This window comes from Thunnus albacares, chromosome 13 (genome assembly GCF_914725855.1).
Source record: "Thunnus albacares chromosome 13, fThuAlb1.1, whole genome shotgun sequence".
Lineage (NCBI taxonomy): Eukaryota > Metazoa > Chordata > Actinopteri > Scombriformes > Scombridae > Thunnus > Thunnus albacares.
The window spans coordinates 7877007-7898472 of record NC_058118.1 but is presented as its reverse complement, the minus strand read 5'-3'; the positions used below and the strand labels follow the sequence as shown (position 1 = coordinate 7898472).

Genomic DNA, 21466 nt, shown 5'->3' with positions numbered 1-21466 from the left:
TATTTAATTAACAGCAGAGAAGAGTCTGATCCAGAAATGCAGGGTGCATGAGAGTAAAATATAATGAACTGATGGCAAGAGATAGGAGCTCCTTTAAAACTGTACAAAACAGCAAAATTGAAATGTTAATGTTATTGTACAACAGTTTTACTATCAGCAGTTTGTGTCACATGTCATGTACTGTTTTACAGTCTCCTCAAGAGTTAAAGAATGACACATCAGGCAGAGTTTATCAGTCAGGGTCATTTATCATAACTTTATATGTTCTGTATTAAATGATAAAGAACTTTTTTGTTTCCTGTGTACTTACAATAAAAACTATTTGTTAAATTATTAATAATTTGCATGTATCAAAGTTCTCTCTGTGCCCTCCTCCTCTCTACCAATCTTTAACAAACCATTCAATCAGACTTTTATTGTGCTGTCGTTCACTCTTGCTCCTTGACTACAGTCCTGCTTCCTCCTGCACTATTGCTTCATACCCCTGACTTTCATATCTGCTCATTCCAGTAATTGTGCGTAGGTGTGTGCCTGTGTAAGAGAGATGAATGCAGCAGTAAATGTAGATTTGGGCTCACGTGCTGATACGTTTGTCCTCACGCCATAGCTCGCGTCGTGCTGCATTTACAAAAACACAAAAAGCAGAGGGAGTGTGGTTCATCATATTTTGTCATACCCATTATGGTGGATAGATGGCTGGCTCTTTTACAGTACAAATCTCAATTAATATGCAAAAGCATTATGAATTATGACATGGCAAATCACATAAGTTCACGTTTTTCAAATCACGGAAAAAGCACTTCTTACAGAGGTTTTTCTTTCTTTTTCTGAAGGCCATGTGAGGCGTTGAATACATATTTTGTGCAGGGGACAAAAGAGATGTGCTTGACACTGGCCCTACCCTCTGTGTCAGTCAGTGTGGAATCAGGATGTTGGACCGAGGGGCAGGGCGCAGGGCCTGTTAAATATTGACTGCGAGTGTAATAATTAACCTTCCAACAACTCCCGATCTCTTAAACTGGCTGCTCTGCCTCGCTGCCATTGCTCCGCTGTCATTGCTCACTTTAACATCAAAATGGGCCTCTTTAAGTTTGCTTCTCGCTATCCGTGTCACTCTTCATCTGTCTCGGTCCTGCCTGCTGCCTGCTGTGTTTCTACTCTTCTGTACTGTGTTTCCCTCCTCTGCTGTTCTGGCCCAGCTCCCTGTGTCACGACAGCCTGCTGTTCAAAACCTTTGGCCTTGTCCTGTGAACGCCGCCGGGCCATGTTGCATCTAAAGGTGAGTACAGCTCCTGTCCAAAACTGAGGACTTTTTCTTACTTTAATATCCTTTTGTTTTTTTTTGCTCTTTTCAAATGTTTGAAAGAAATCTGAAGTTTGGCAGGACAGTAGTATTATTAGTATGTTTTTGGTCCAGCGGTTGAATAAGACATGCAAGTTAGTAATTTTGTGATTAATGTATTTCTTTCTTTGAAGAGGCAGAAAGCAATGGATGCAGTCTGATTGGTCTATTCAACGGAGTTAAATAACGACCAAGTACATGCATAGACGGCCTAACAGAGCAGCTAATCATTTAATTGTTTTATTGTTCTGTTTTTTCTGAAGTCATAGGTGGAGAAGTTTTACCGCAAGGCAAAGTCTACAGAGATATTATTGTACAAGCTGAGCAAGACAGGGTGAAAAAAGAAAAAAAATGTATTATAGAATTTTAAAAAATGGCTCAATTTGGTTCAAACTGATAGAATATTGACCAACTATGAATCCAATCTTTTAGTAATTATGACTAAAAAGACTAATGTCAGTGTAAGCAGGAAATGCAGGGCCCGGAGGTACACAGGTCAGACACACCCATATATTCACATATTGAAAAGCCGCCTCATGTTGACAGCTACCATAAAATCTGTGTTATCTATACAGGCTTTGGCCCTTTGGCCATGCTGTTGGAGGAGTGTAAGCAATGATGGTGTCTACTTCAGGCAATAAAACTGGGAGGAGGAAATTGCCAGGTCAAAGTCACTTGTGAGCGGAGACTGTTCATGTACTAAAGCAGCTGCCCCCAAGTCCAAATCCTGAGTTAACCTCGGTGCTTTCTTTTGCTCCTGTTGTCCTCTTTCTCTCTCTCGCTTTCATCTCAGGTTTATTTCCACACCAGCACCCAACCGTCTTGAGGAAACTGGAAGGGAGATCTTGTCACAGGTTTGTTCGTTTGTAACATGACTGACTCGGAAAACACCTGGAGAAGCGACACTTTGCTGTCGGTGATGGTGCTTGCTGGATGTAACAGCAACTCCATGTGGAAGCTGTGGCTGTTCCAGTGGAGGTGCTGTTACCTGCAGAGAGCCACCAAACGCAACATGAAGCCTGCACTTTAATGTTTTTTCTCTTAACAGTTAATCTTTTGTCTCTTGCCGAGAGATCATAAAGTTCACTGTTAAATAAAGTGTTTTTTTGTTGAAGTAACTGGAGAGCAATGGGGCACAAGGTGATGACCTATGAATTGACAGCCAGTGATGGTAACATCTGCCTGTCAGTTCTGTAGGCCACTGCTGTGTTTGTCCCCGTGAACATGTACAAATAACAAGAAGATTTTGGTTTCGTGGATGTGTCTACTGGTGCATCAATGAGCAAACTGTGACTTTTGTGGCTTTTACAATAATCCTGATTGTTTCTGAAGCATCCTTTATAATGAATAAAGTTTGACTGTGTTGCTCAGTGTGTGCATGAGTCTGTCTTTTACTGTCTGGTTGATCTGAATAAAATAAATATGAGTCACCAAAGAAACTGAAGTTTATTTATATATAAATTTGCCTCAGCAGTGCATTTAATACTTAACCTACTTTGTGACTTTGTGTGCTCATGAAGAAAAGCAATGATACAGAAGCCAGAGTGTTACGCAAACATAATTATGGTATATTAATAATTACAGGATCATTAAAGGAACAGAAAAGATAAAGTTACAGTTGCCTCAGACCTCAGTCCACACATTTGTTTGCCTCATGTTATACTTAAGTACTAAATAATTTGACAAGTGAAAACTGATAGTGGTGAGGAAGTGCTGGCGCCATTCTCACCTACTGTTTCAGCCTCACAGAGACAAGCTGACGCCATCTACTACATCTATTTGACACTTTGGAGGGCATAAACTCACTATGATTGGTTTTATTTCACATGATATTGAGCATATATATCAATAAAAATACTTTTTTTTAAAAAACTGACAGTTTGCCAAAATGGTAATTGACAAATTCACTAACTGATGTTTTCATAATATATGATGTGGCAATATGTTATGTTGCATGCTCTTAATTGAAATCCAGTCTGCAAACAAGTCGACTGTGTTTACCAAATCATCATGTTCTATTAATAATTCACCATTTTGCTAAGTCACATGTTCACTGGACTCTTAAATGTTACTGAGCATTAATGACAAAATAGTGAGTTTATGTGTTTAAATGCATCAATTTACCTTTAATCTAACACGTGTCTCATCAGTGGAGGTGCAGTTATTCTGCTAATTTGATCAATGCACAGAAGAATTAACAGAAGATAAATTTAGACCAGGTGAAGATATTTACACCTCTAATTCAAGCTTCACCACTGTGTCAGGTAACTGTTTGAAGGGACTAATCCAGTGAACTTGAGTGAACTATGCAGTCCTCCACTCTGAATATCTTCTTCATTGGATTACAGGTTGGAGGTGGTGAAGACATTGAGCCGCCACAGGGAGTCCAAACAGTCCAGTGCAAAGATCACGCAAACACCCTGTCAAGTTAGGTGAACAATTTACTACAAAATTACAGCAAAAATACAAATGACTAAAACTATAAATAACAAAAATACAACAGCTGTACACATAGAGAGAAGATTCAAGCAATGAAGCAATATCATTGCAACTAGGCTGCACAGTATCTGAAACCTGTCATGGGATGAGACAGATGTGAAGACTTGTGAGTCAGAAAACCCACCAGCAGCCACGTATTTGAACATTAGTTGGTCTCACTCAGTGTAAACTTGTTTGCAGGGTTTTGATCAAATGCAAATCTGTTTTGGAATATGTACCTGAAAAGCACAGTATCGCCTGAAATATCAGGGGCCTTTCTAGGACAACACACGTGTTGAAAAGGTTGCCTTTGCTGCCATCTAGCAGTAAATAAGATCACCTTAATGCGCACATTGCAGTATAAGGTCAGTGTAGGGTGTTGTATGAAAGGCAACAGACCTGAAACCTTCAGTATGAATTCATAAGACTACATTTTGACAAAGGGGCCCTTTACAGTACAGGGCCACCAGTGCTGACAATGATTAACACCTAGTTTGGGCCCAAATCATTTTGATTGATACTTAAATTGTGCAAATGACCTCTAAAATTTGCATTTCATAAAATAACAACAAAACATTCTGAACCAAGGCAGTTTCCTCTATTGTCTGAAAGATATAAAACATTGGATATGAGCTGGTTAAAGGGACAAGTCAAATATTTAATATAAACAAATATCAAAATATTAAACATCATACATCGTTTGTGCCTCCTCTATATGTACAGTGCATGTACATACAGTTTATAATCTTTTATTCATCTATAAATTAGTTAGTCAGCCCTAAATAATCAATGAACATCCTCATATAATGTGCTGTTTGAGGAATTGCTTTTCAAGGAAGATGGCTTTGCTTTCCATTGTGTATCTGATTGGAGTATTTACTCATCAGAGCAGACAAACACTTATTTATGAGTGAATCCACCACTTCTGAGTGAAGAGGAGTGAATCACATTACATTCTTGTAGCTACTCTTTGTGAATCATGATGTCTCTTCACTTAGAGTGGTTGTAGTCTTTAAAGTCCCCCTCCTCTCAAAAATGTGTTTTTCTTCTTGTTCCTACAGTTGGATGTTTGAGTTTCACTGTGCAAATTGATGTGTGTGCAGAGTTTGACACTAGGAGGCTGTTTCACATTCATCTACTGAAAGTGGAAAGTTTTTCTGAGCTCATTGAAAATCTGATTTTAAGGGGCGGGTTTATGAGCAGAATTAGTGACATCACAACTAGTTTGGAAGCCAATCATGGTCCAATATTCAACTTACACAAGTGTGATGTATAAACTTGAAGCCTCCAGTGCACAAACACTGAGAATGGACTTTACAGTGAAGTGGGAGACATCTTGTGCCCAGCAGTTAAACTTCTGAAATGAAAAATGTTTGCATATTGATAGATTCTGGATTTTCATGAGGGAAAAGGAGTAGATATCAATTTAAGGATTTTAACAAGATAATTGAACTTTTTTTTGTGAAAAAACATATCAGACACAAATTATTATTCAAAGCAGAGTATTTTATATACAGACTGGTAAAACTGGTACAGGCCTGAATGCTTGACCCCTACAGTGAGGGGATCCAGTGGGTCTGTTATGGTGTGGGGGACATGTTGCTGGCATGGTTTGGGTCCACTTGTCCCTTTAGAGGGAAGGGTCACTGCAAATCAATACAAAGTCATTCTGAGTGATCACCTTTATCCTCTGATGAAATATTTCTATCCTGATGGGACCACCATCATCAAAACACCAAATAAGGGAATATCTTTTTGAAGAAGAGTCCAGAGACTGTAGAATCAATGCCAAGGCTGAGGAACAATTTGTCACCTGTCTAAACATCTTAAAACATGTCAGGAGGGGATCTTTTAATTTAGTAATTACTTAAATAAAACAAACAGCCCAAGTTCTATACAATGTGTTATTTATCTCTGATGTCTTGATGTTGTAGCTTACTGTGATTTCTCAGCTGATCAGCAGACAGAAGGTTGTGGAAGGTTTGAATTCTTGTATGTTGCTACACTGGTTTATGACTTGGTTGGACTTTATTTCTGGTTAACTGAACGACATCAACTTTAGTTTTGCGGACGTCGGGACTTGTTAGCGATAGAATTAGGTATTGAGGGGAACATTTTGTAGCCTATATAGGTCTGGAATGGTATTGTTACACTGTTCCTTACAAACTCTGACAGGATGGCAGGGAGGGAGACGGATGGTGACAGCAACAGCATTGAGTTTAGTAAGGGAGATGAGAGGAGGGAGTGGGAAAAGGCAGTGAGAGGGAGTAGAGCCATGAAAACAAAAGACCGTAAGAGAAAGAAAAAGGACGGCGCTAGCTCCGGTAGAACGGAGGATGAGGGGAAGGACCCAAAGGCGGGATCACTAAACGTAGTGGTGAGATTTGAGGGAGAGGGGGGAGTAAAGTAAGTCGATCTGCTGAAGCTGACAAAAATCATCAGAGGACAAGTTGGAGAAGTGAAGTATACGAGAGTTTTGGGAGATGGAAACTTGCTTATAGGGTCCAACACTGAAGTGCAGATGGAGAAGGCAAAGAAAATAGGTAGTGTTGGAAAAGTCAAAGTATCCAAGGTAGCAGTATTAAGAGTAGGGGAGCAGGGGTCGCTAGGTGTGGAACAGTTTACAATTACAATCTTACACTTTCATTTAGCAGATGCTTTTATCCAAAGCGACGTACATCTGAGAGCTGATACAACACAAGCAGGGCTCTACTCAAGTTCAGTTCAGTCAAAAGTAGTAAAAGAATGACAAGAGGAGCCAAGAAAAAGGAGACCGAGACCATTTTGATAGAGTTTGAAACAAAGGTTCTCCCAAAAGAATTATACTTTGTATTCATGAAATACAGAGTTAGGGTGTTCATACCAAAGCCAACGTTGTTCTAATGTGTTCTAACTGCCAGGAGGTTTGGGTATGTCGCTCAGGTGTGCAAAGGGATGAGAAGATGTGTTGGGGAATATGAATATGAGAAGTGTGAAACCAGTGTTGTAACTGTGGAGGGAATCACAGTGTTGCTTATTGGGGCTGTGAAGTGATGAGAAGAGAGGTGGAGTTGCAACAGATTAAAGGGAAAGAAAAAGTCTCTTATGCAGAGGCAGATGGCCAGACAGGAAAAATAGGCTAAGGAGCATGGCCATCATAAAGGACAAATGATTCACAAATGAAATGTGTATATAGAGCAACACGATAAAAGGAAGAGAAGAAGTTGGTGACCTTTATAGCAGGAGTGATAAATGCAACAGACGAGGTTAAATCTAAAACTGAAAGGATTCAAATAATTGTCAAAGCAGCAGTGCATCATCTTGATATGATGGGTTTGAAATGGGAGGAAGTGATAAACAATCTTAGTGTATAGGCAAGTCAAGAGTCACCATGTGTTGGTTGATAATAAAGGCAATTTTAATACTCCAATGGAATAAGAGGAGTTTAATAGCCAATTTAACAATTTATACACAGTCGGAGGGAGGTACCGGACATTTTGTGTGTTAAGGAATCATGGCGGAAACCAAATTTAGATTTTGTTATGTATGGATATGAGGCAATTAGGCTTAGTTGGTCTTAGAGTTAGGAAAGCTGGGGGAGGAGGGGGCTGTGACACATTTATTAAACAAAGGACTCCTTATACAGTACTGGATATCGAAAAAGAACCAGAGTATGTGGTGGTGGAAGTATGGGTGGGAAAGAAGGAATTAGTGGTTTTGTATTATTATAACCCTTGCAAGAAAATAGAATTGAACAAGCTTGAAGAAATAGAAGGTCAAAGTAGAGCAAGCACTGTGAGAGAGTGAGAAAACTGATGTTAATGGCCAGGTAATAGAAGACTTGCTGGATGAGATGAATTTAGTCTGCTTAAATGATGGAAGTAAAATTAGAGTAGATGTCAACACAGGCAAGAATTCGACCCCGGATCTGACATTGGTCTCAAATAATATTGCTCCCATACGTGATTGGAAAGTGTACCAAGAGGGAACCATAGTGACCATTATCCAGTCTTGTGCATTATAAACATTAATGCATCAGTGACTGAAGTGGACAGGGGTGGAAAATGGGTGTTTGGGAAAGCTAACTGGGAGAAGTTTAAGGAAGAGAGTGATGAACACCTGAACCAGATTAATGGTAATATGACCACAGAAAATCTGGATAAGGAAATAAGAAAAGGTATCCAAAGGTAACAGTTGCACTGAGATCCATTCTTAAGAGTAAAGGCAAAAAAATGCTCATCCCATGGTGGGATGATAAATACAAACAAGCTGGCATTTACACAGAGTTAAAGCATTTAAACTATTGAAAAGAATTCATAATTCTCAACATATGGTAAAGCACAAAAAAGCTCAGGTGGAGGTAAGAAGGACAGTTAAACAGGAAAAAAGGTCATACTGGAGAAAGTTTTGTGACTCGAATGGGAACACAACCCCAGTAGGAGAGGTGTGGGGGATGATCAAAAAGATGTGAGGGAACAGGAGGGAGAGGAGTATTCTGGTGCTAACAGATGGAAATGAAATAGCGGTAACTAATAAAGAAAAAGCTGAGTTGAATGGCTAATACTTTTATTAAGGTACACAGTTCTAATAATTTGTCCGATGAGGGAAAAAGTGGCAGGGAGAAAATAAAAAGTGAAAACATGGAGGCCTAAAGGAAAAAGGAAAATACTGGAGCAGAGTGTTCCATTTACTTTGGGAGAGGTAAAAGGGTGCTGGCTAAAGCTGTAGCAGTATGACTGCACCAGGGAAGGATGAAATATGCTATGTGATGATAAAAAACTTAGTGCAGAGGGTCTGAACAAATTATTATACCATATATAATAAAGCGTGGGAGGAAGGTAGAATACCTGTGAGTTGGAAGGAGGCGGTCATTGTTCTCATAAGGAAGCCAGGGAAAGATGCAAGCATACCAACAATGATGAAGTAAGGAAAGTGCAAACAAATAAAGAAACGGCAGTTTTCTTTGATGTAGAAAAAGCACATGATATGCTAAGGAAGGAGGGGCTTCTGATAAGGTTACATGCAGTGGGAATTGGAGGTAAAGTTTTTAACTGGATAATGGACTTTTTGAATAAAAGAACCATCCAGGTAAAGGCAGGATCTGAAGTGTCCAATAAGTATGAGGTCGAAAATGGGACACTGCAGGGGAGAGTGATAAGTCCTATATTATTCTCTATTATGATAAATGACATCTTTAGAAGTGTATCGTTAGATATGGGAAGATCATTATTTGCGGATGATGGGGCTCTGTGGAAAAGAAGGAGAAAATTGAGTCATATAGTTAAAAAATTGCAAGAAGGAATAAATCAAATTGAGATGTGAGGGAAGAAATGGGGTTTTAAGTAGTCAGTTGAAAAGACTAAAGTAATGTTCTTCACAAGAAAGAGGATTAGAGGAAATACTAATTTGAAACTATATGGAGATAATTTAGAGACAGTAGATTCTTTGGAGTTTGTTTTGACACCAAATTAACATGGAGGGAACACATTAAAAGTATTGTGGATAAATGCAAAAAAGTTATAAATGTGATGAGATGCCTTGTAGGGTTGGACTGGAGAGCTGATGTAACATCCTTGAAATATCCTAATATATATGTAGCACTAATTAGATCAAGGTTAGATTATGGGAGTGTAGTATATGGATCTGCAGCAAAAACTGTACTTGGAGGATTAGATGTGATCCAGGCCCTGGCCCTGAGATTGTGCATAGGAGCAGCAAGAACATCACCTGTGTGTGCTCTACAAGTTGAGGCAGGAGAAATGCCGCAGGAAACAGCTCAGAGTCAACTATTGGATGAATTTGAGAGGGCACGGAGATAATCACCCAACTAAAAAAGTGCTACAAGCCTGCTGGGAAAGGGAGGGAACAGAAAAATCAAGTTTTGGTTGAACAGGAGATGCAGCAGCAATAGATGTGGGTTTCTTCAAGTTAACACAAGGAAGAAAAGTGCAAATTTACTAAATAAATTCTATAGTTATACAGAAAATAAATACACAGAGTGTGTACAGGTGTTTACGAACAGATCAAAAGATCCAGTTACAGACAACACTGGTTCTGCAGTTGAAGTTCCTAGCCACAGAGTTGCAATATGCAAACGAGCATCAAACTTCTTAAGTATATACAGTTGGGTTGTACGCCATTTGTATGGCTTTAGAGTGGGTTGAACACGCCAAACCCAACAGAGCTCTGATCTGTAGTGACTCAGCATCTGTTCTGTACAGCCTAAAGCTAGGTACATCAAGTTATCGCCAAGAGTTACTATTTGAAATGAGTAACAAAACAAAACACTGTGGTCACGTTCATTCATTCATTTGGGTATTGAGAGAGTGGACAACTAGCCAAATGAGCTGTTAAAAAAGAAAACAGACACCCCAATTACACTTTAAAAATCAAAGGGAAAGGGTATTGCATGGAAAAAAAATCAATAAAGAGTGGCAGCAGCACTGGGATCAGGAGAAACCAGGAAGACATCCAACTGGACTTTGTGAGCATTGTCAGGTACCAGAAACAGTGGAGCATGTACTTGTTAACTGCAGGAAATATACCTCAGAAGAAAGGACATGGTGGAGGGGATGAGGAGGTCAGGGCTGACAGGGGCAGGTCTGAAGGGTATATTGGAGTGTGGTGAGAGTGGACAGAGCAGGAAGTGTCCGGTCAGCTTTGGTGAACAGGACTGATAGGAAAAATCTGACAAACCAGACGCTGTAGGAGTTGACTGACACCGGAGGATGGCAGTAATGCAACACCAAGGATGCAAGCTGCCATTAAATTCTAAAGAACAAGAAAAACTGCGATTTTCCAAAGAGCCAAAGACGAAACGCTGCCATCTAGCGGTAGACATACATGTAGAGACAACTGGATACATCGTAGGAGGCAGTGTCCCGTTCACTCCTATAAAAGGCTTGTTTGTGGAAATCAGACCCTTCCTATGAAAGATGCTCAGTGGCGCATGAAGCCAAAAAAGCCACTTCCCGCTGTAAAGAAATTACCATGGATGAAAACATACTGTCGACTTCCGCCGGCTGACACGGCTAACAAATCTTTCGGCTCTTCTAGAATTTCGAAATGTGATCAGACCGACTCCATCAAATTCTGATAGTGAAATGAGTCATTTCGCGGGGGTTGTGACGCTCAAAAAATTATCCGCTGATTTACAGACGTCTCCTTCACAATGTAAGTCCATGGGAAAACGGTTTTGGGGGGGCGATAGCGTCACGTCACATTGTAATTACGGTTTGACCGCTAGCTGGCGCTTACTCAATGGCGGACGCAGAATGAGCACTTCCCGTGACGCACAGAAACGCGGTAAAACGATAACGTGATTCCGGGTCGCAGCAAGAGGGAAGCAGGCAGCATGGCATCCGACAGCACCGTGGCTAACATTAACGGACGCGAGACCATGTCCCTGAACGGGGAACCGGTCGTTAAGCGAGCGCGGGAGAGCGGCCCGCTACCGTGGCCTGTCCGCGTGCCGAAGGAGCCCAAGAACAAAGTGACCGTGGTGCTCGGAGCGCAGTGGGGTGACGAGGGCAAGGGGAAAGTTGTGGACTTGCTTGCAATGGATGCGGATATTGTATGCAGGTGCCAGGTACCAAACTACACTGTTCATTCAACTTCACTTTTTACATTCAAACCGACTGCGTCACACAATGTCGTTGTTATTAAACAAACCGAGTCTGTTCGTCGTTACCGTTTAGCTAGCTTCCGTTAAATATTCACAATCTGGCTGCGACGTCAACAACCTTGCCTGACCTCCCGGATGTAGGGGGGCTAGGTGAAGTTGGTATCAGCTATGTTTGCTTAAAAAAAATGTCTCTTCGATTGTTAAATGCCGCCATGGAAGAGGAATGTGTACTGAATCCAGCACATGACCTCCACACACGGTACTGATAACCGTATCCAGTGAATGTTCCGTTATGTAAGGCGCAGACCACACAGCTGTTCCTCTTCCTCTTCCACTGACATTTAACACATGTGATATATATTTTTAATTGTATCTTGTTGCGGAAAACAGCTGTATGAATTCTGATAATTCTTGTAAAAATCAATAAAAGTCTTGCAAGACGTGCAAAACATGTATTTATAATATGTATGTGGTATAATATGTAAGATCCAATAGGGAAAATACAGATTGCCAGTAGGACTGAAAATCCTACAAGATCCAAACATTTTTACTTTATAAAGGGAATAAAGTATTTTTATTTTTGAAAAAGATTTTTAGAAATTTACAGGAATCCTAAGGGATTTTGTCAGAATTAATACAATGGTAAATGCATTGCATAAATATAGCGCCTTTCTAGTCTTATTGACCACTTAAAGCGCTCTATAACACATGTCAACATTCACCCATTCACACACACATTCATACACTGATGGCAGAGGCTGCCATGCAAGGTGCCAACCTGTTCATCAGCAGTGATACAGCGCTTCCTATTCAAAGCGCTCCACAATGTTTCTATACTCATACTCAAGGACACTTAGACATGCAGACAGGAGGAGCCGGGGATCTAACCGACCCTCTGATGAGTGGGCAACCCGCTCTACCTCCAGAGCCACAGCCGCCTGAGAGCCTAGAAGAAAAACAGATTTCCAATAGGACTGAGAAAATCTTAAAACCCCAAATTTTTCCTCTAGAAGTCCTATAGGATTTTTAGAAATTTTTGGAAATCCTTAAGGATTCTATTGGAAAACATGAAAATCCTGTAGGGTGGACACACAGCTTCTGCATCAGCTGAATCACATGACCCTTCTGTGTGTACACAGTGAAACCCAGGCTGAGATGTTATCAAAGAGCATGACACTGTGACTGTCCTCAGTAGTGTTGGTATTTACTTGCCCACAGTGTTGTGTCTCATGAGGAAAAACTGCCTCACAGCAAGTTGAATGTTTTGAAATGTTTTGCAGGGAGGCAACAATGCTGGTCACACGGTGGTTGTGGACACAGTGGAGTATGACTTCCACCTGCTGCCCAGTGGAGTGCTCAACAAGAACGCCACCTCCTTCATTGGTACAAAACAGTCTCTGTGTTTTTGTTTAGAAAGACTTTGAAATTGGTGGGAAGATAAAGAATAAAACACCGGTGTATATGACCATAATCAGTGTAAACATCAAAGAGCACTGCTGATAATCTTATCAGCAGCTGTGTGTCAGTAGTTGAGGAAGTGACTGTTTATGTAGTAATTGTTAGATATATGACTATACACAAAGGATCGATATACTCTGTTCCAAGTTTATTAAATATAGCAGCAATAAATCCTACATTTGTGAAGGTTATTATGTTCAGTCTGTATTGAACCAGAGTTCTTGAGTGGTTCATCTTTATGGTTATTTTGTTTCAAATATTTTGTTTACCCCATAAATATCAATGAGTGTAGATTAAGTGTAAGAGGCACCTCTTGGCATACAGTTCAACAACATCACAAACTGAAGCCTTCAAAAATGACCATAAAGTTGAATCAACACATCTCTGAAAACAGTTCCATCAAAAACTGAACATTATGACCTGCATGATGGTAGGAGTTACCTATCACAGGACTGTTGTATTAGACTGCATCAGTTTTAACTGGATGTATATGAGAGTTCTCACATGTACACATGGGAGCAGTCAGTACATAACGCACAGAATACATACAGGGAGTAATACAGACAGTTAGTGTATGTTGTTACATAAAGGGTGACTAAAGGTTAAACTAAACCAAAGGTAAATAAAGGTAAACTGTCAATGTAAATACATCCACTGTCTAAATATTTCAGTCTTACTACATTGCTCTGGTATCATAATCACCATTTAAATCGGAAGTATTTCCTCTTTTTGGTTGCTATTTTTTCCACTATTATGAATACAGGAAACTAGGGAAGTGGAAACCATTTTTAAAAAAAACATGTCACAGTGATGATTTCCGTTGTATAAATAAAACATCAGTTGTTTGTTACTCCATAAGAAATATGTTATGTAGTCATGAATGAAGCAATTTTGTCATGAAGATTGAAGAAGCTTGATTTTTACATTACAGGCAACGGAGTAGTGATACATCTACCAGGTCTGTTTGAGGAGGCTGAGAAGAACCTGCAGAAAGGCAAAGGTAATGTTTCCTAAGAAGTAGGCTGTCTGGAAGTGTCAGCATTAGTCCAGTAGGCCAAAAGACATTTTCACATGTCACAGGAGGCATCAGAAAAAATGTATGTCATTTAGTTCAATGGTCAGACTAGAAAAATGATCAAATTCATGGTGTATGGTTTTTTTTTTCTTTTTTCTACACTAACCTCTAACCTTGGCTTCAAAAACATATAGATGTTTCCCTAATAGAGAGGAAACCTGCAGGAGAGGTGTAGGATGTAGTAACACCTGCTAACATGAGTGCGAACATGTGATGTGGGATTTGTTGTGTTTCACACAGGATTACAAGGATGGGAAGACAGACTGAAGATTTCCGATCGTGCCCACATTGGTGAGTAAGAATTTTCTCACGTAATTCTTTGAATGAGAAAATGTTCTCTTACTGACAGACCCCTATGTCCATCTCCAGTGTTCAACTTCCATCAAGCTGTTGATGACATGCAGGAGCAGCAGCGGCAACAACAAAAAGGGCAAAAGTAAGTGTTCTCTGATTCATTTAAATACGTTATGAGTCTGTAGGTAGGTGGAATATATGTTATAATATGTACAACAACTCTCAAGCTGTAGTATTTTCTATTAAATCAATAGATCGCTCTGGTGATTAACGTTGTGTTTTTGTTTGCGTTTCAGTTTGGGAACAACTAAAAAGGGTATCGGACCTGCCTACTCCTCCAAAGCTGCTCGGAACGGTTTGCGAGTCTGTGACCTTGTCTCGGATTTCAAGGTTTTTGAGGACAAGTAAGTGTTTTGTTTGTTTTAATCTTTGTACTATAATTTTCATATTGTCTTCACATGTTCATCCATGACCATGAATCACATCAAGTGATAAGGAGAAGTGATATGACTCGGAGATTAGCATTTGAAGGGTCACTATTATTGTTCCGGGCATTTTTGCCTTTGATACTGTACAGTCAAGAGGCAGACGGGAAATGCGGAGAGAACGAAGGGAATGACACGTAACACAAGGGTCCACGGCCAGGTTTGAGCAGGTTTACGTGATGCTCATCTTAGCCACATAGGCCACTGTGAACTCAATGTCCTAATTTGTTCATGAGCAGCTCCTTTAAAGTGCAGTTGAGTTTCCATCCTTCTTTTGTCCTTCCCTAAATGTGATCATTTAATTTGTAAGATACAAGTTTAGTTAAAGATCTTCTGTTGTAAATTGAGGTTTGACCCTGTAGACATTAGGGTGTAATGTCTTTTTTTTAATCACAATCAGCAGATTTATTTTTAAGTGTAATAACTCTCCTGCCAGCAGGTGGCCACACCAGACTGTAGTGCACAATGGAAAACTGCTGCCACCCTGCTTTCATGAAAGCATTATAATATGTAAAGTCTGTCCTGTGTATCATGTTGTGAAATGGATGTGTGGAGGAATATTTGCATAGAGAGAGTTGCACAGAGACGTGCATGAATACATGTATACAGACTATTAAACTCTGCTCTCCTTGTGTTTTTCAGGTTTCGTATGTTGGCAGGTCATTTTGTGGCGATGTATCCAGACCTTAAGTTGGACATCGAGGGAGAACTGAAGCAGTTGAAGGTGAGAACTGACAAGTGCTGACAAAATCACTCATCACAGTATTTTTGGCTCCTTTGCTTGGCATTGAGGTTTGTTGTGACACTCGAAATGTTGTCACAATTTTTTCAATCCACATTTGGGATGATTAATGTACTCTCTTGGAGGAATATCATTTGTAATGTTGAGTTGTACTCAGTATTTATTTCTGAACATTATAACATTCTCACTATTTTACATTATTACACAATCTGTTGGTGTCACTGTTTTCTCAGGAATACGCAGAGAGACTGCGTCCTCTGGTGACTGATGGTGTGTACTTCATGCACAAAGCTCTTACTGGACCCAGTAAGAAAATCCTGGTGGAGGGAGCCAATGCTGCTCTCTTGGATATTGACTTTGGTGAGCAACAAGGGATTTGTGGAATGAATTATAAAGACGGATGGATGTTTTTACCTCTTCAGGTTAACAGATGTTTCTCTGCTCAGGGACATATCCTTTCGTGACGTCTTCTAACTGCACCGTGGGAGGCGTGTGCACCGGTCTTGGCGTGCCACCATCACACGTCGGCCGAGTATACGGTGTCGTCAAAGCTTACACCACCCGCGTGGGTGTTGGTGCTTTCCCAACAGAGCAGAACAATGTGAGTATAGAGACACATGTGTAAAAAAAAAAAAAAAAAAAAAATCAGTTTCAGGAAGTGTGTGGATGAGCAAGATCCCACTAATTGGAGATAAATTATGTCAAGGTGAAGTTTCGTCAATGTTGTGATTAAAGCATCAAATTCATCACAGTCTTCTCAGGCGCTCAGCAGCAGCTTTTTGTAAAATAGCCAACATAGTGTTGAGTTTAATGTGATGTGTGTTGTCAGATCAGATATAACAGTCAAACATGTTTACTTTTAAGACTGTGTTAATGGAAATAAAAACCATTCAGGCAAAAAACTGACAAAAATATTACAGAAAACTCAGTGATTATTCTATTATGGCATCATTTCACTGATGATGAACAATTTTAGTTTGATTTGTTGAAATCTGAACTTGTTTGCATACACAGTTGGGTTTCTCCTAATTCTTACATTACACATGTGAACCTGAAACCAAACCCAATATTTAGGTAATCTCACTTATTTAAAAAAAAAAAAAAAAAAACGTCCTTCAAATTGAACATAATAAACTTCAATACAAGATAATGTGACAACAGAAAATAGGTTTTCAGTGAGCAACCAGTCATTACCATTAATGTGTCTGTGAAATGAGTATTTTAGTGGCTCCATTAGTCATGAGAACAGAGTAGCAGTGATATCCATGTTTAGGCTGCTGAAGTCCCAGTAATACAGATTCTTCCGTGAGCAAAGCATCAGTGCTCTCCACTCTTTCAGAAACATCTGTCAACAAAGTTACAAAGACTTAAAAGTCTTTCAGATGAGTCTTTTACTGCCTGTGGTAACATCCCCAGTCATTCCGGTATTGAACAGATCTGTCAGATTGCTGGGAAAACCTTTGTGGGGAAAGGTGGACAAAAGTCTGCCTCTTTAAGTAAGGCACTTTATGCCCATCTACTCTGGTCGAGCTTCTCAGTGGTTGACAGCAGAGGAGTGTGGTTGTACTGGGCAGCTCCCACATGCAAGTTTGTAAAACTGAAGCAAGGAGTCAACGGAAAACGGCACACATTCTCAGCTGACTTTTCTTGTGTAGGTAAAGTTGGAAAAACTAGCAGACCAGGTGAAGTAAATGTGTCCCTACATAGTTTTTATTTTTGAAAGCAGTTGTTTTCCTTTCGCAGCTGACAGTGCTCTTTGTGTTTTAGGATATCGGGGATCTGTTACAGTCCAGAGGGAGAGAGGTCGGTGTGACGACAGGCAGGAGGAGGCGGTGTGGTTGGCTGGACCTGATTTTGGTCAGATACGCTCACATGGTCAATGGCTTCTCTGCGTAAGGAACCGTCACATTATTTCACCATATTATCATCCCCTGTTGATGTAATTACTGGAGTTCTTGCTGTTACAGTTTAACAATAAGATTCATCATGCGTTCTGACTGTCCACTGCCATCAGAGTTGAACAGAGCGACTTCCTCTTTTTGCAGAATCGCCTTGACGAAGCTGGATATTTTAGACACATTGCCAGAGATTAAGGTGGGCGTGGCCTATAAGGTTAACGATAAACCTCTGTCAAGTTTTCCCGGTAGGTCATTCTCCCCTCTGATGTTTAATAGATCTGCTTGTTGTCTTCCTATTACTGGAAAATAATATGGGCTTTAACAGTCAACAGTTCAGACATAGTAAGACTGACCAATGTATCACTGCTGCTTTAAAAAAAAAAAAAATCATTCGTTAAAACACACATTTGTAATTGGATTGAAGTGGGGCAGAGTTTGATGACTGCAATTCCTCATATAAGCTTTGTCACATTTTACCTTGTTACTTAATTCACTGTTTATTTAAAACACTGATGTTTAAGGCTGTGTGTTCACAAAAGTTTGAATTTAGTTATAGGTGAATGAACAGCTTTAATGCTTCCTGATGTCTTAATTTAAACAGGTCAGCTTGTACTAGCAGGAAATGCAACATCTTTAGTTTTTGAAAATCTATTTCGCAGCAGGTTTAAAGCTGCATTTATCTCCTGTATGTCTTTGCTTGTAGTGCCAAATGGAGCAAAATTGAATTGTTAAGCTAATGAACCAGAGGATGATAAAACAACTTCCTTCTTTCTGCGTCATATGACTCTGCAGCTGCACCTGACCAGCATGTTGACACTAATTTCTCTTACACATTTATCATTTTTGTGGACAGTGTACCAGAGGTTTGATGAAGTGGCTTTATTCCTGATTCAGATTTGTTTCTACAAGTGTTTTCTGGTTCTTTAAACAATTAGAGAAGCACTCTAATCACAGTTTATCAGATCATTAAACCTGTCATTCCTGCATGTGGACCATAAATACGTTACGTACAATTGTCCAGCATCTTGTTTTGATGGTGGTCTCCTGATGAATCGGTTAAAAATGTCATTTTTCACTCAAGATTAATGATCTTCTGTTGTAGCAAACATGGACGTTTTGACGCAGGTGTCTGTGGATTACAAGACGTTTCCCGGCTGGTGCCGCAGCACTGAGGCAGCTCGGAGCTTTGAGGAGCTGCCGTCACAGGCACAAGATTACATCCGCTTCATCGAGGACTTTCTCCAAGTGCCAGGTTTGTAAAGAGACACTTTACATTAATAGAGAGACTGCAGACAAAATATTCTCCGCTTTGCCAAACCTGCCAATCATGTTATATCTTTTTTTCTTCTTCTTTTTTTTTTTAATCTCTCATTTTAGTGAAGTGGGTCGGAGTCGGCAAGTCCAGAGAGAGCATGATCAAACTGTTTTGATCCGTCTGCAGACCTGCAGTCGCCCTTAACGACGGCTTAGATGTTAACTTCAGGTTTTGATAAGATCACCAGATGCGTTTTAAAATGCAAACTCTATCCTATAGGAAATACTTCACCAGCAAGGCTATTTGTGAAACTTTTAGTTGCTGCTTGTGCATCACATTTACAATAATCCCTCATAGATATAATTTATGCATTCCACATAATGTTTTCTATATTTATTAGGGTGTTGATTTTTAAAACCTGGTGCAAATGGATAAGTCATTCCTAATTCTATTCCACAGAAAAGCACACTTGGTTTATTTTTTTAGCATTTAAAACTTATCGACCTTTACTGACATCTGTTCACCATGTAGTTATTTTTTTACAAAGATTTGAAGAGCCATTGATGAACAGATGTAGAAGCCTTTGTATTAAAGGGAGTCACAATAAAGTAAAATTATTTCCAGGCTTTGTATGAGATGGAAAAATAATTGAAAGCCATCTTGCGATCAGTACGATTGTGAACTTTTCTATTGAACAATTTTAAAAACGTGAAAGCATCTCAGTCGTTGAGTTTGTTAACAATATTTTCATGATGATTGTTGGAATACTTTTTAAATCATCCTCAAGACATAAATCAACACTAAGAACCTTGAGTTGAAATGTTTTCTTCATGATGTTTGAGGAAAAGTCACGTCCACACACAGACATTGGCTGGTATTTGAAAAGTTTGTGTAAATGTAAAGAAAGCACAGTTCCAGACTACATCTCAATATGTTTCCTACAACATTTCATTCATTTTGTCAATAATGTAAAAGACTCAGCTTGCTATTATCAATAAAAGGAAACTGTAAAAGTGTAGTGTTTGGTTTTTTGTTTTTATCTAGCTCTAGAAAAATGTTTAGCTGTATACATACTATGTTGTTTACATTCCTTGTAGGGGCTCAAAAATCTGATAGTTCTGGGTGTTTAAAAAGAAATCATCAGTAGAGCTTCTAGGAAAGTACTTAAATGTCACTAAAATAGCTGTTTTAATTCATGCCTTTTTGATCAATGGAATCATACAAGAAACATGAATGACTTCTCATCATTTACTGACCTACTCAACTGTGGATAAATTGCAATCAAAGCTCCGCAAACACTGGATTTTCAAGGACTGATGTCGATATTTGAGACTTTGAGAAAATCAGTTACATTGACCTTTTTTTTCACATAAGCACACATTTTTGATAAGGTTTCTATTTTTGTAATTGTCACCGCAATATGTATGGAGTAGTGCATTTTTACTTATTTTTACTTTTAACTTAAAGCACTCTCAGGTGGACAAACTATGTAATGGAAACAGTTTCTGAGCTACCTCAAATGTATTGTTGACATTTGAATCATTGGATGAGTCTTATGTTATCCTTTTCCCTTTCAAATCTTAGAGTTATTTTATGGATCAAAATGTAAAATCTCACTACATGGGCGAAGCCAGTAGGAGAAAAGTGACAGGGGAACCCTCAGAAGGGTAAAGTTAAGACAAAGCTTTGGGACTAGAGGTCATTCACACCTTGGACAAAGCCAAGGAATTCCATCCATTTTGGTTAAACAAACCATTGGGTGAGAAATTGCTCATTTGCTGTTTTTTTTTCTTTAGCAGAAAGGCCAACAAATATGACCCAAGCTCCACCAATTAAATTGGTAAAACAAATGAAGAACCTCATTTAATGTTAGATGTAAATGGGTTGGAAGCATTCCTATGCGTCTACCTGTATCTGAGCCTACTGCAGACTCTATAGGCCTTTTACTGAAAGCATGTCGTGTTTTATGACTTTAAACTTTTCTCCTATCAGACACCACACCTGTGAATCTATGAGGGTGAGATTTGTTATGCAAACTTAACTGCACCATCTATTGCACACCAGACAGCATCCTTTAGAGACTAACCAGGATGACACAACAGCTGTACTTGCAGCCCTGGTAGATCAAAATCGACCCATGAGTGGAGAAAAAGGGGAAGTGCATGATAGAATAGTGTCCAGTCTCCTTCTCCAATGACGTTGATTTGATTAGAACTGCTGAGCCAGTACAGATAGTACTAAATAATAATGCCTCCCTGCCAATGATTTCACAGTATCCTCTTTCTCAAGAAAAGAGAGAAGATATTCGACCTGTAATTCAATTTTTGCTAAACTTCCTGTACTTAAAAGCCAGGGAAACCAGAATACAGAATTGTATGAGACCTAAGAGTTATCAATGAAGTGATGATCCCCCATCTCAAAAATCTTTAATTTCCAAGTGGTTCTACCCCAATGCAATATGTAGCATTTGACAAGTTCCCATCTATTGCTGGTGATCCTGTTTCATGATGCAATGCTTTGGCTGACCATGCAGCTGCCAAAATTAGCATTCCTGTCCATGTAAAACTCTGTCCCTCCATTCAACAAATGAGAAAACAATCTCATTCTACTTTGACCTAATCTCAGCTGTTCAGCCAACCCATTCTTAGGCACAGACCATCCAGTTTCCTCCAAGGGACAAACTGTGCCACAACATCCAACCAGCAGACTGGGTCCGCATCAGAGAGCTCCACTAACAAACACCCTGGAAACCCTGCTGGTCCAAACCACAACACATCCTGTTTACCACCACCACAACAGTCAAGTGTGAGGGTCATCCCACTTGGGTCAACGCACT

The 21466-nt window shown here is 39.6% G+C and overlaps 1 protein-coding gene across 1 annotated transcript; it reads left to right on the top strand.

Annotated features, from left to right (window-relative positions):
- The first annotated feature begins 11050 nt into the window (after positions 1-11050).
- Positions 11051-19648, top strand: adssl (adenylosuccinate synthase, like). Its single transcript, XM_044370877.1, has 13 exons — positions 11051-11387; positions 12704-12806; positions 13813-13881; positions 14197-14247; positions 14326-14392; positions 14547-14654; positions 15378-15459; positions 15711-15837; positions 15924-16078; positions 17245-17369; positions 17523-17620; positions 18478-18627; positions 18753-19648. The coding sequence occupies exons 1-13, from the start codon at positions 11154-11156 to the stop codon at positions 18803-18805; spliced, it is 1422 nt and encodes a 473-aa protein (XP_044226812.1). The 5' UTR covers positions 11051-11153; the 3' UTR covers positions 18806-19648.
- The last annotated feature ends 1818 nt before the right edge of the window (positions 19649-21466 follow it).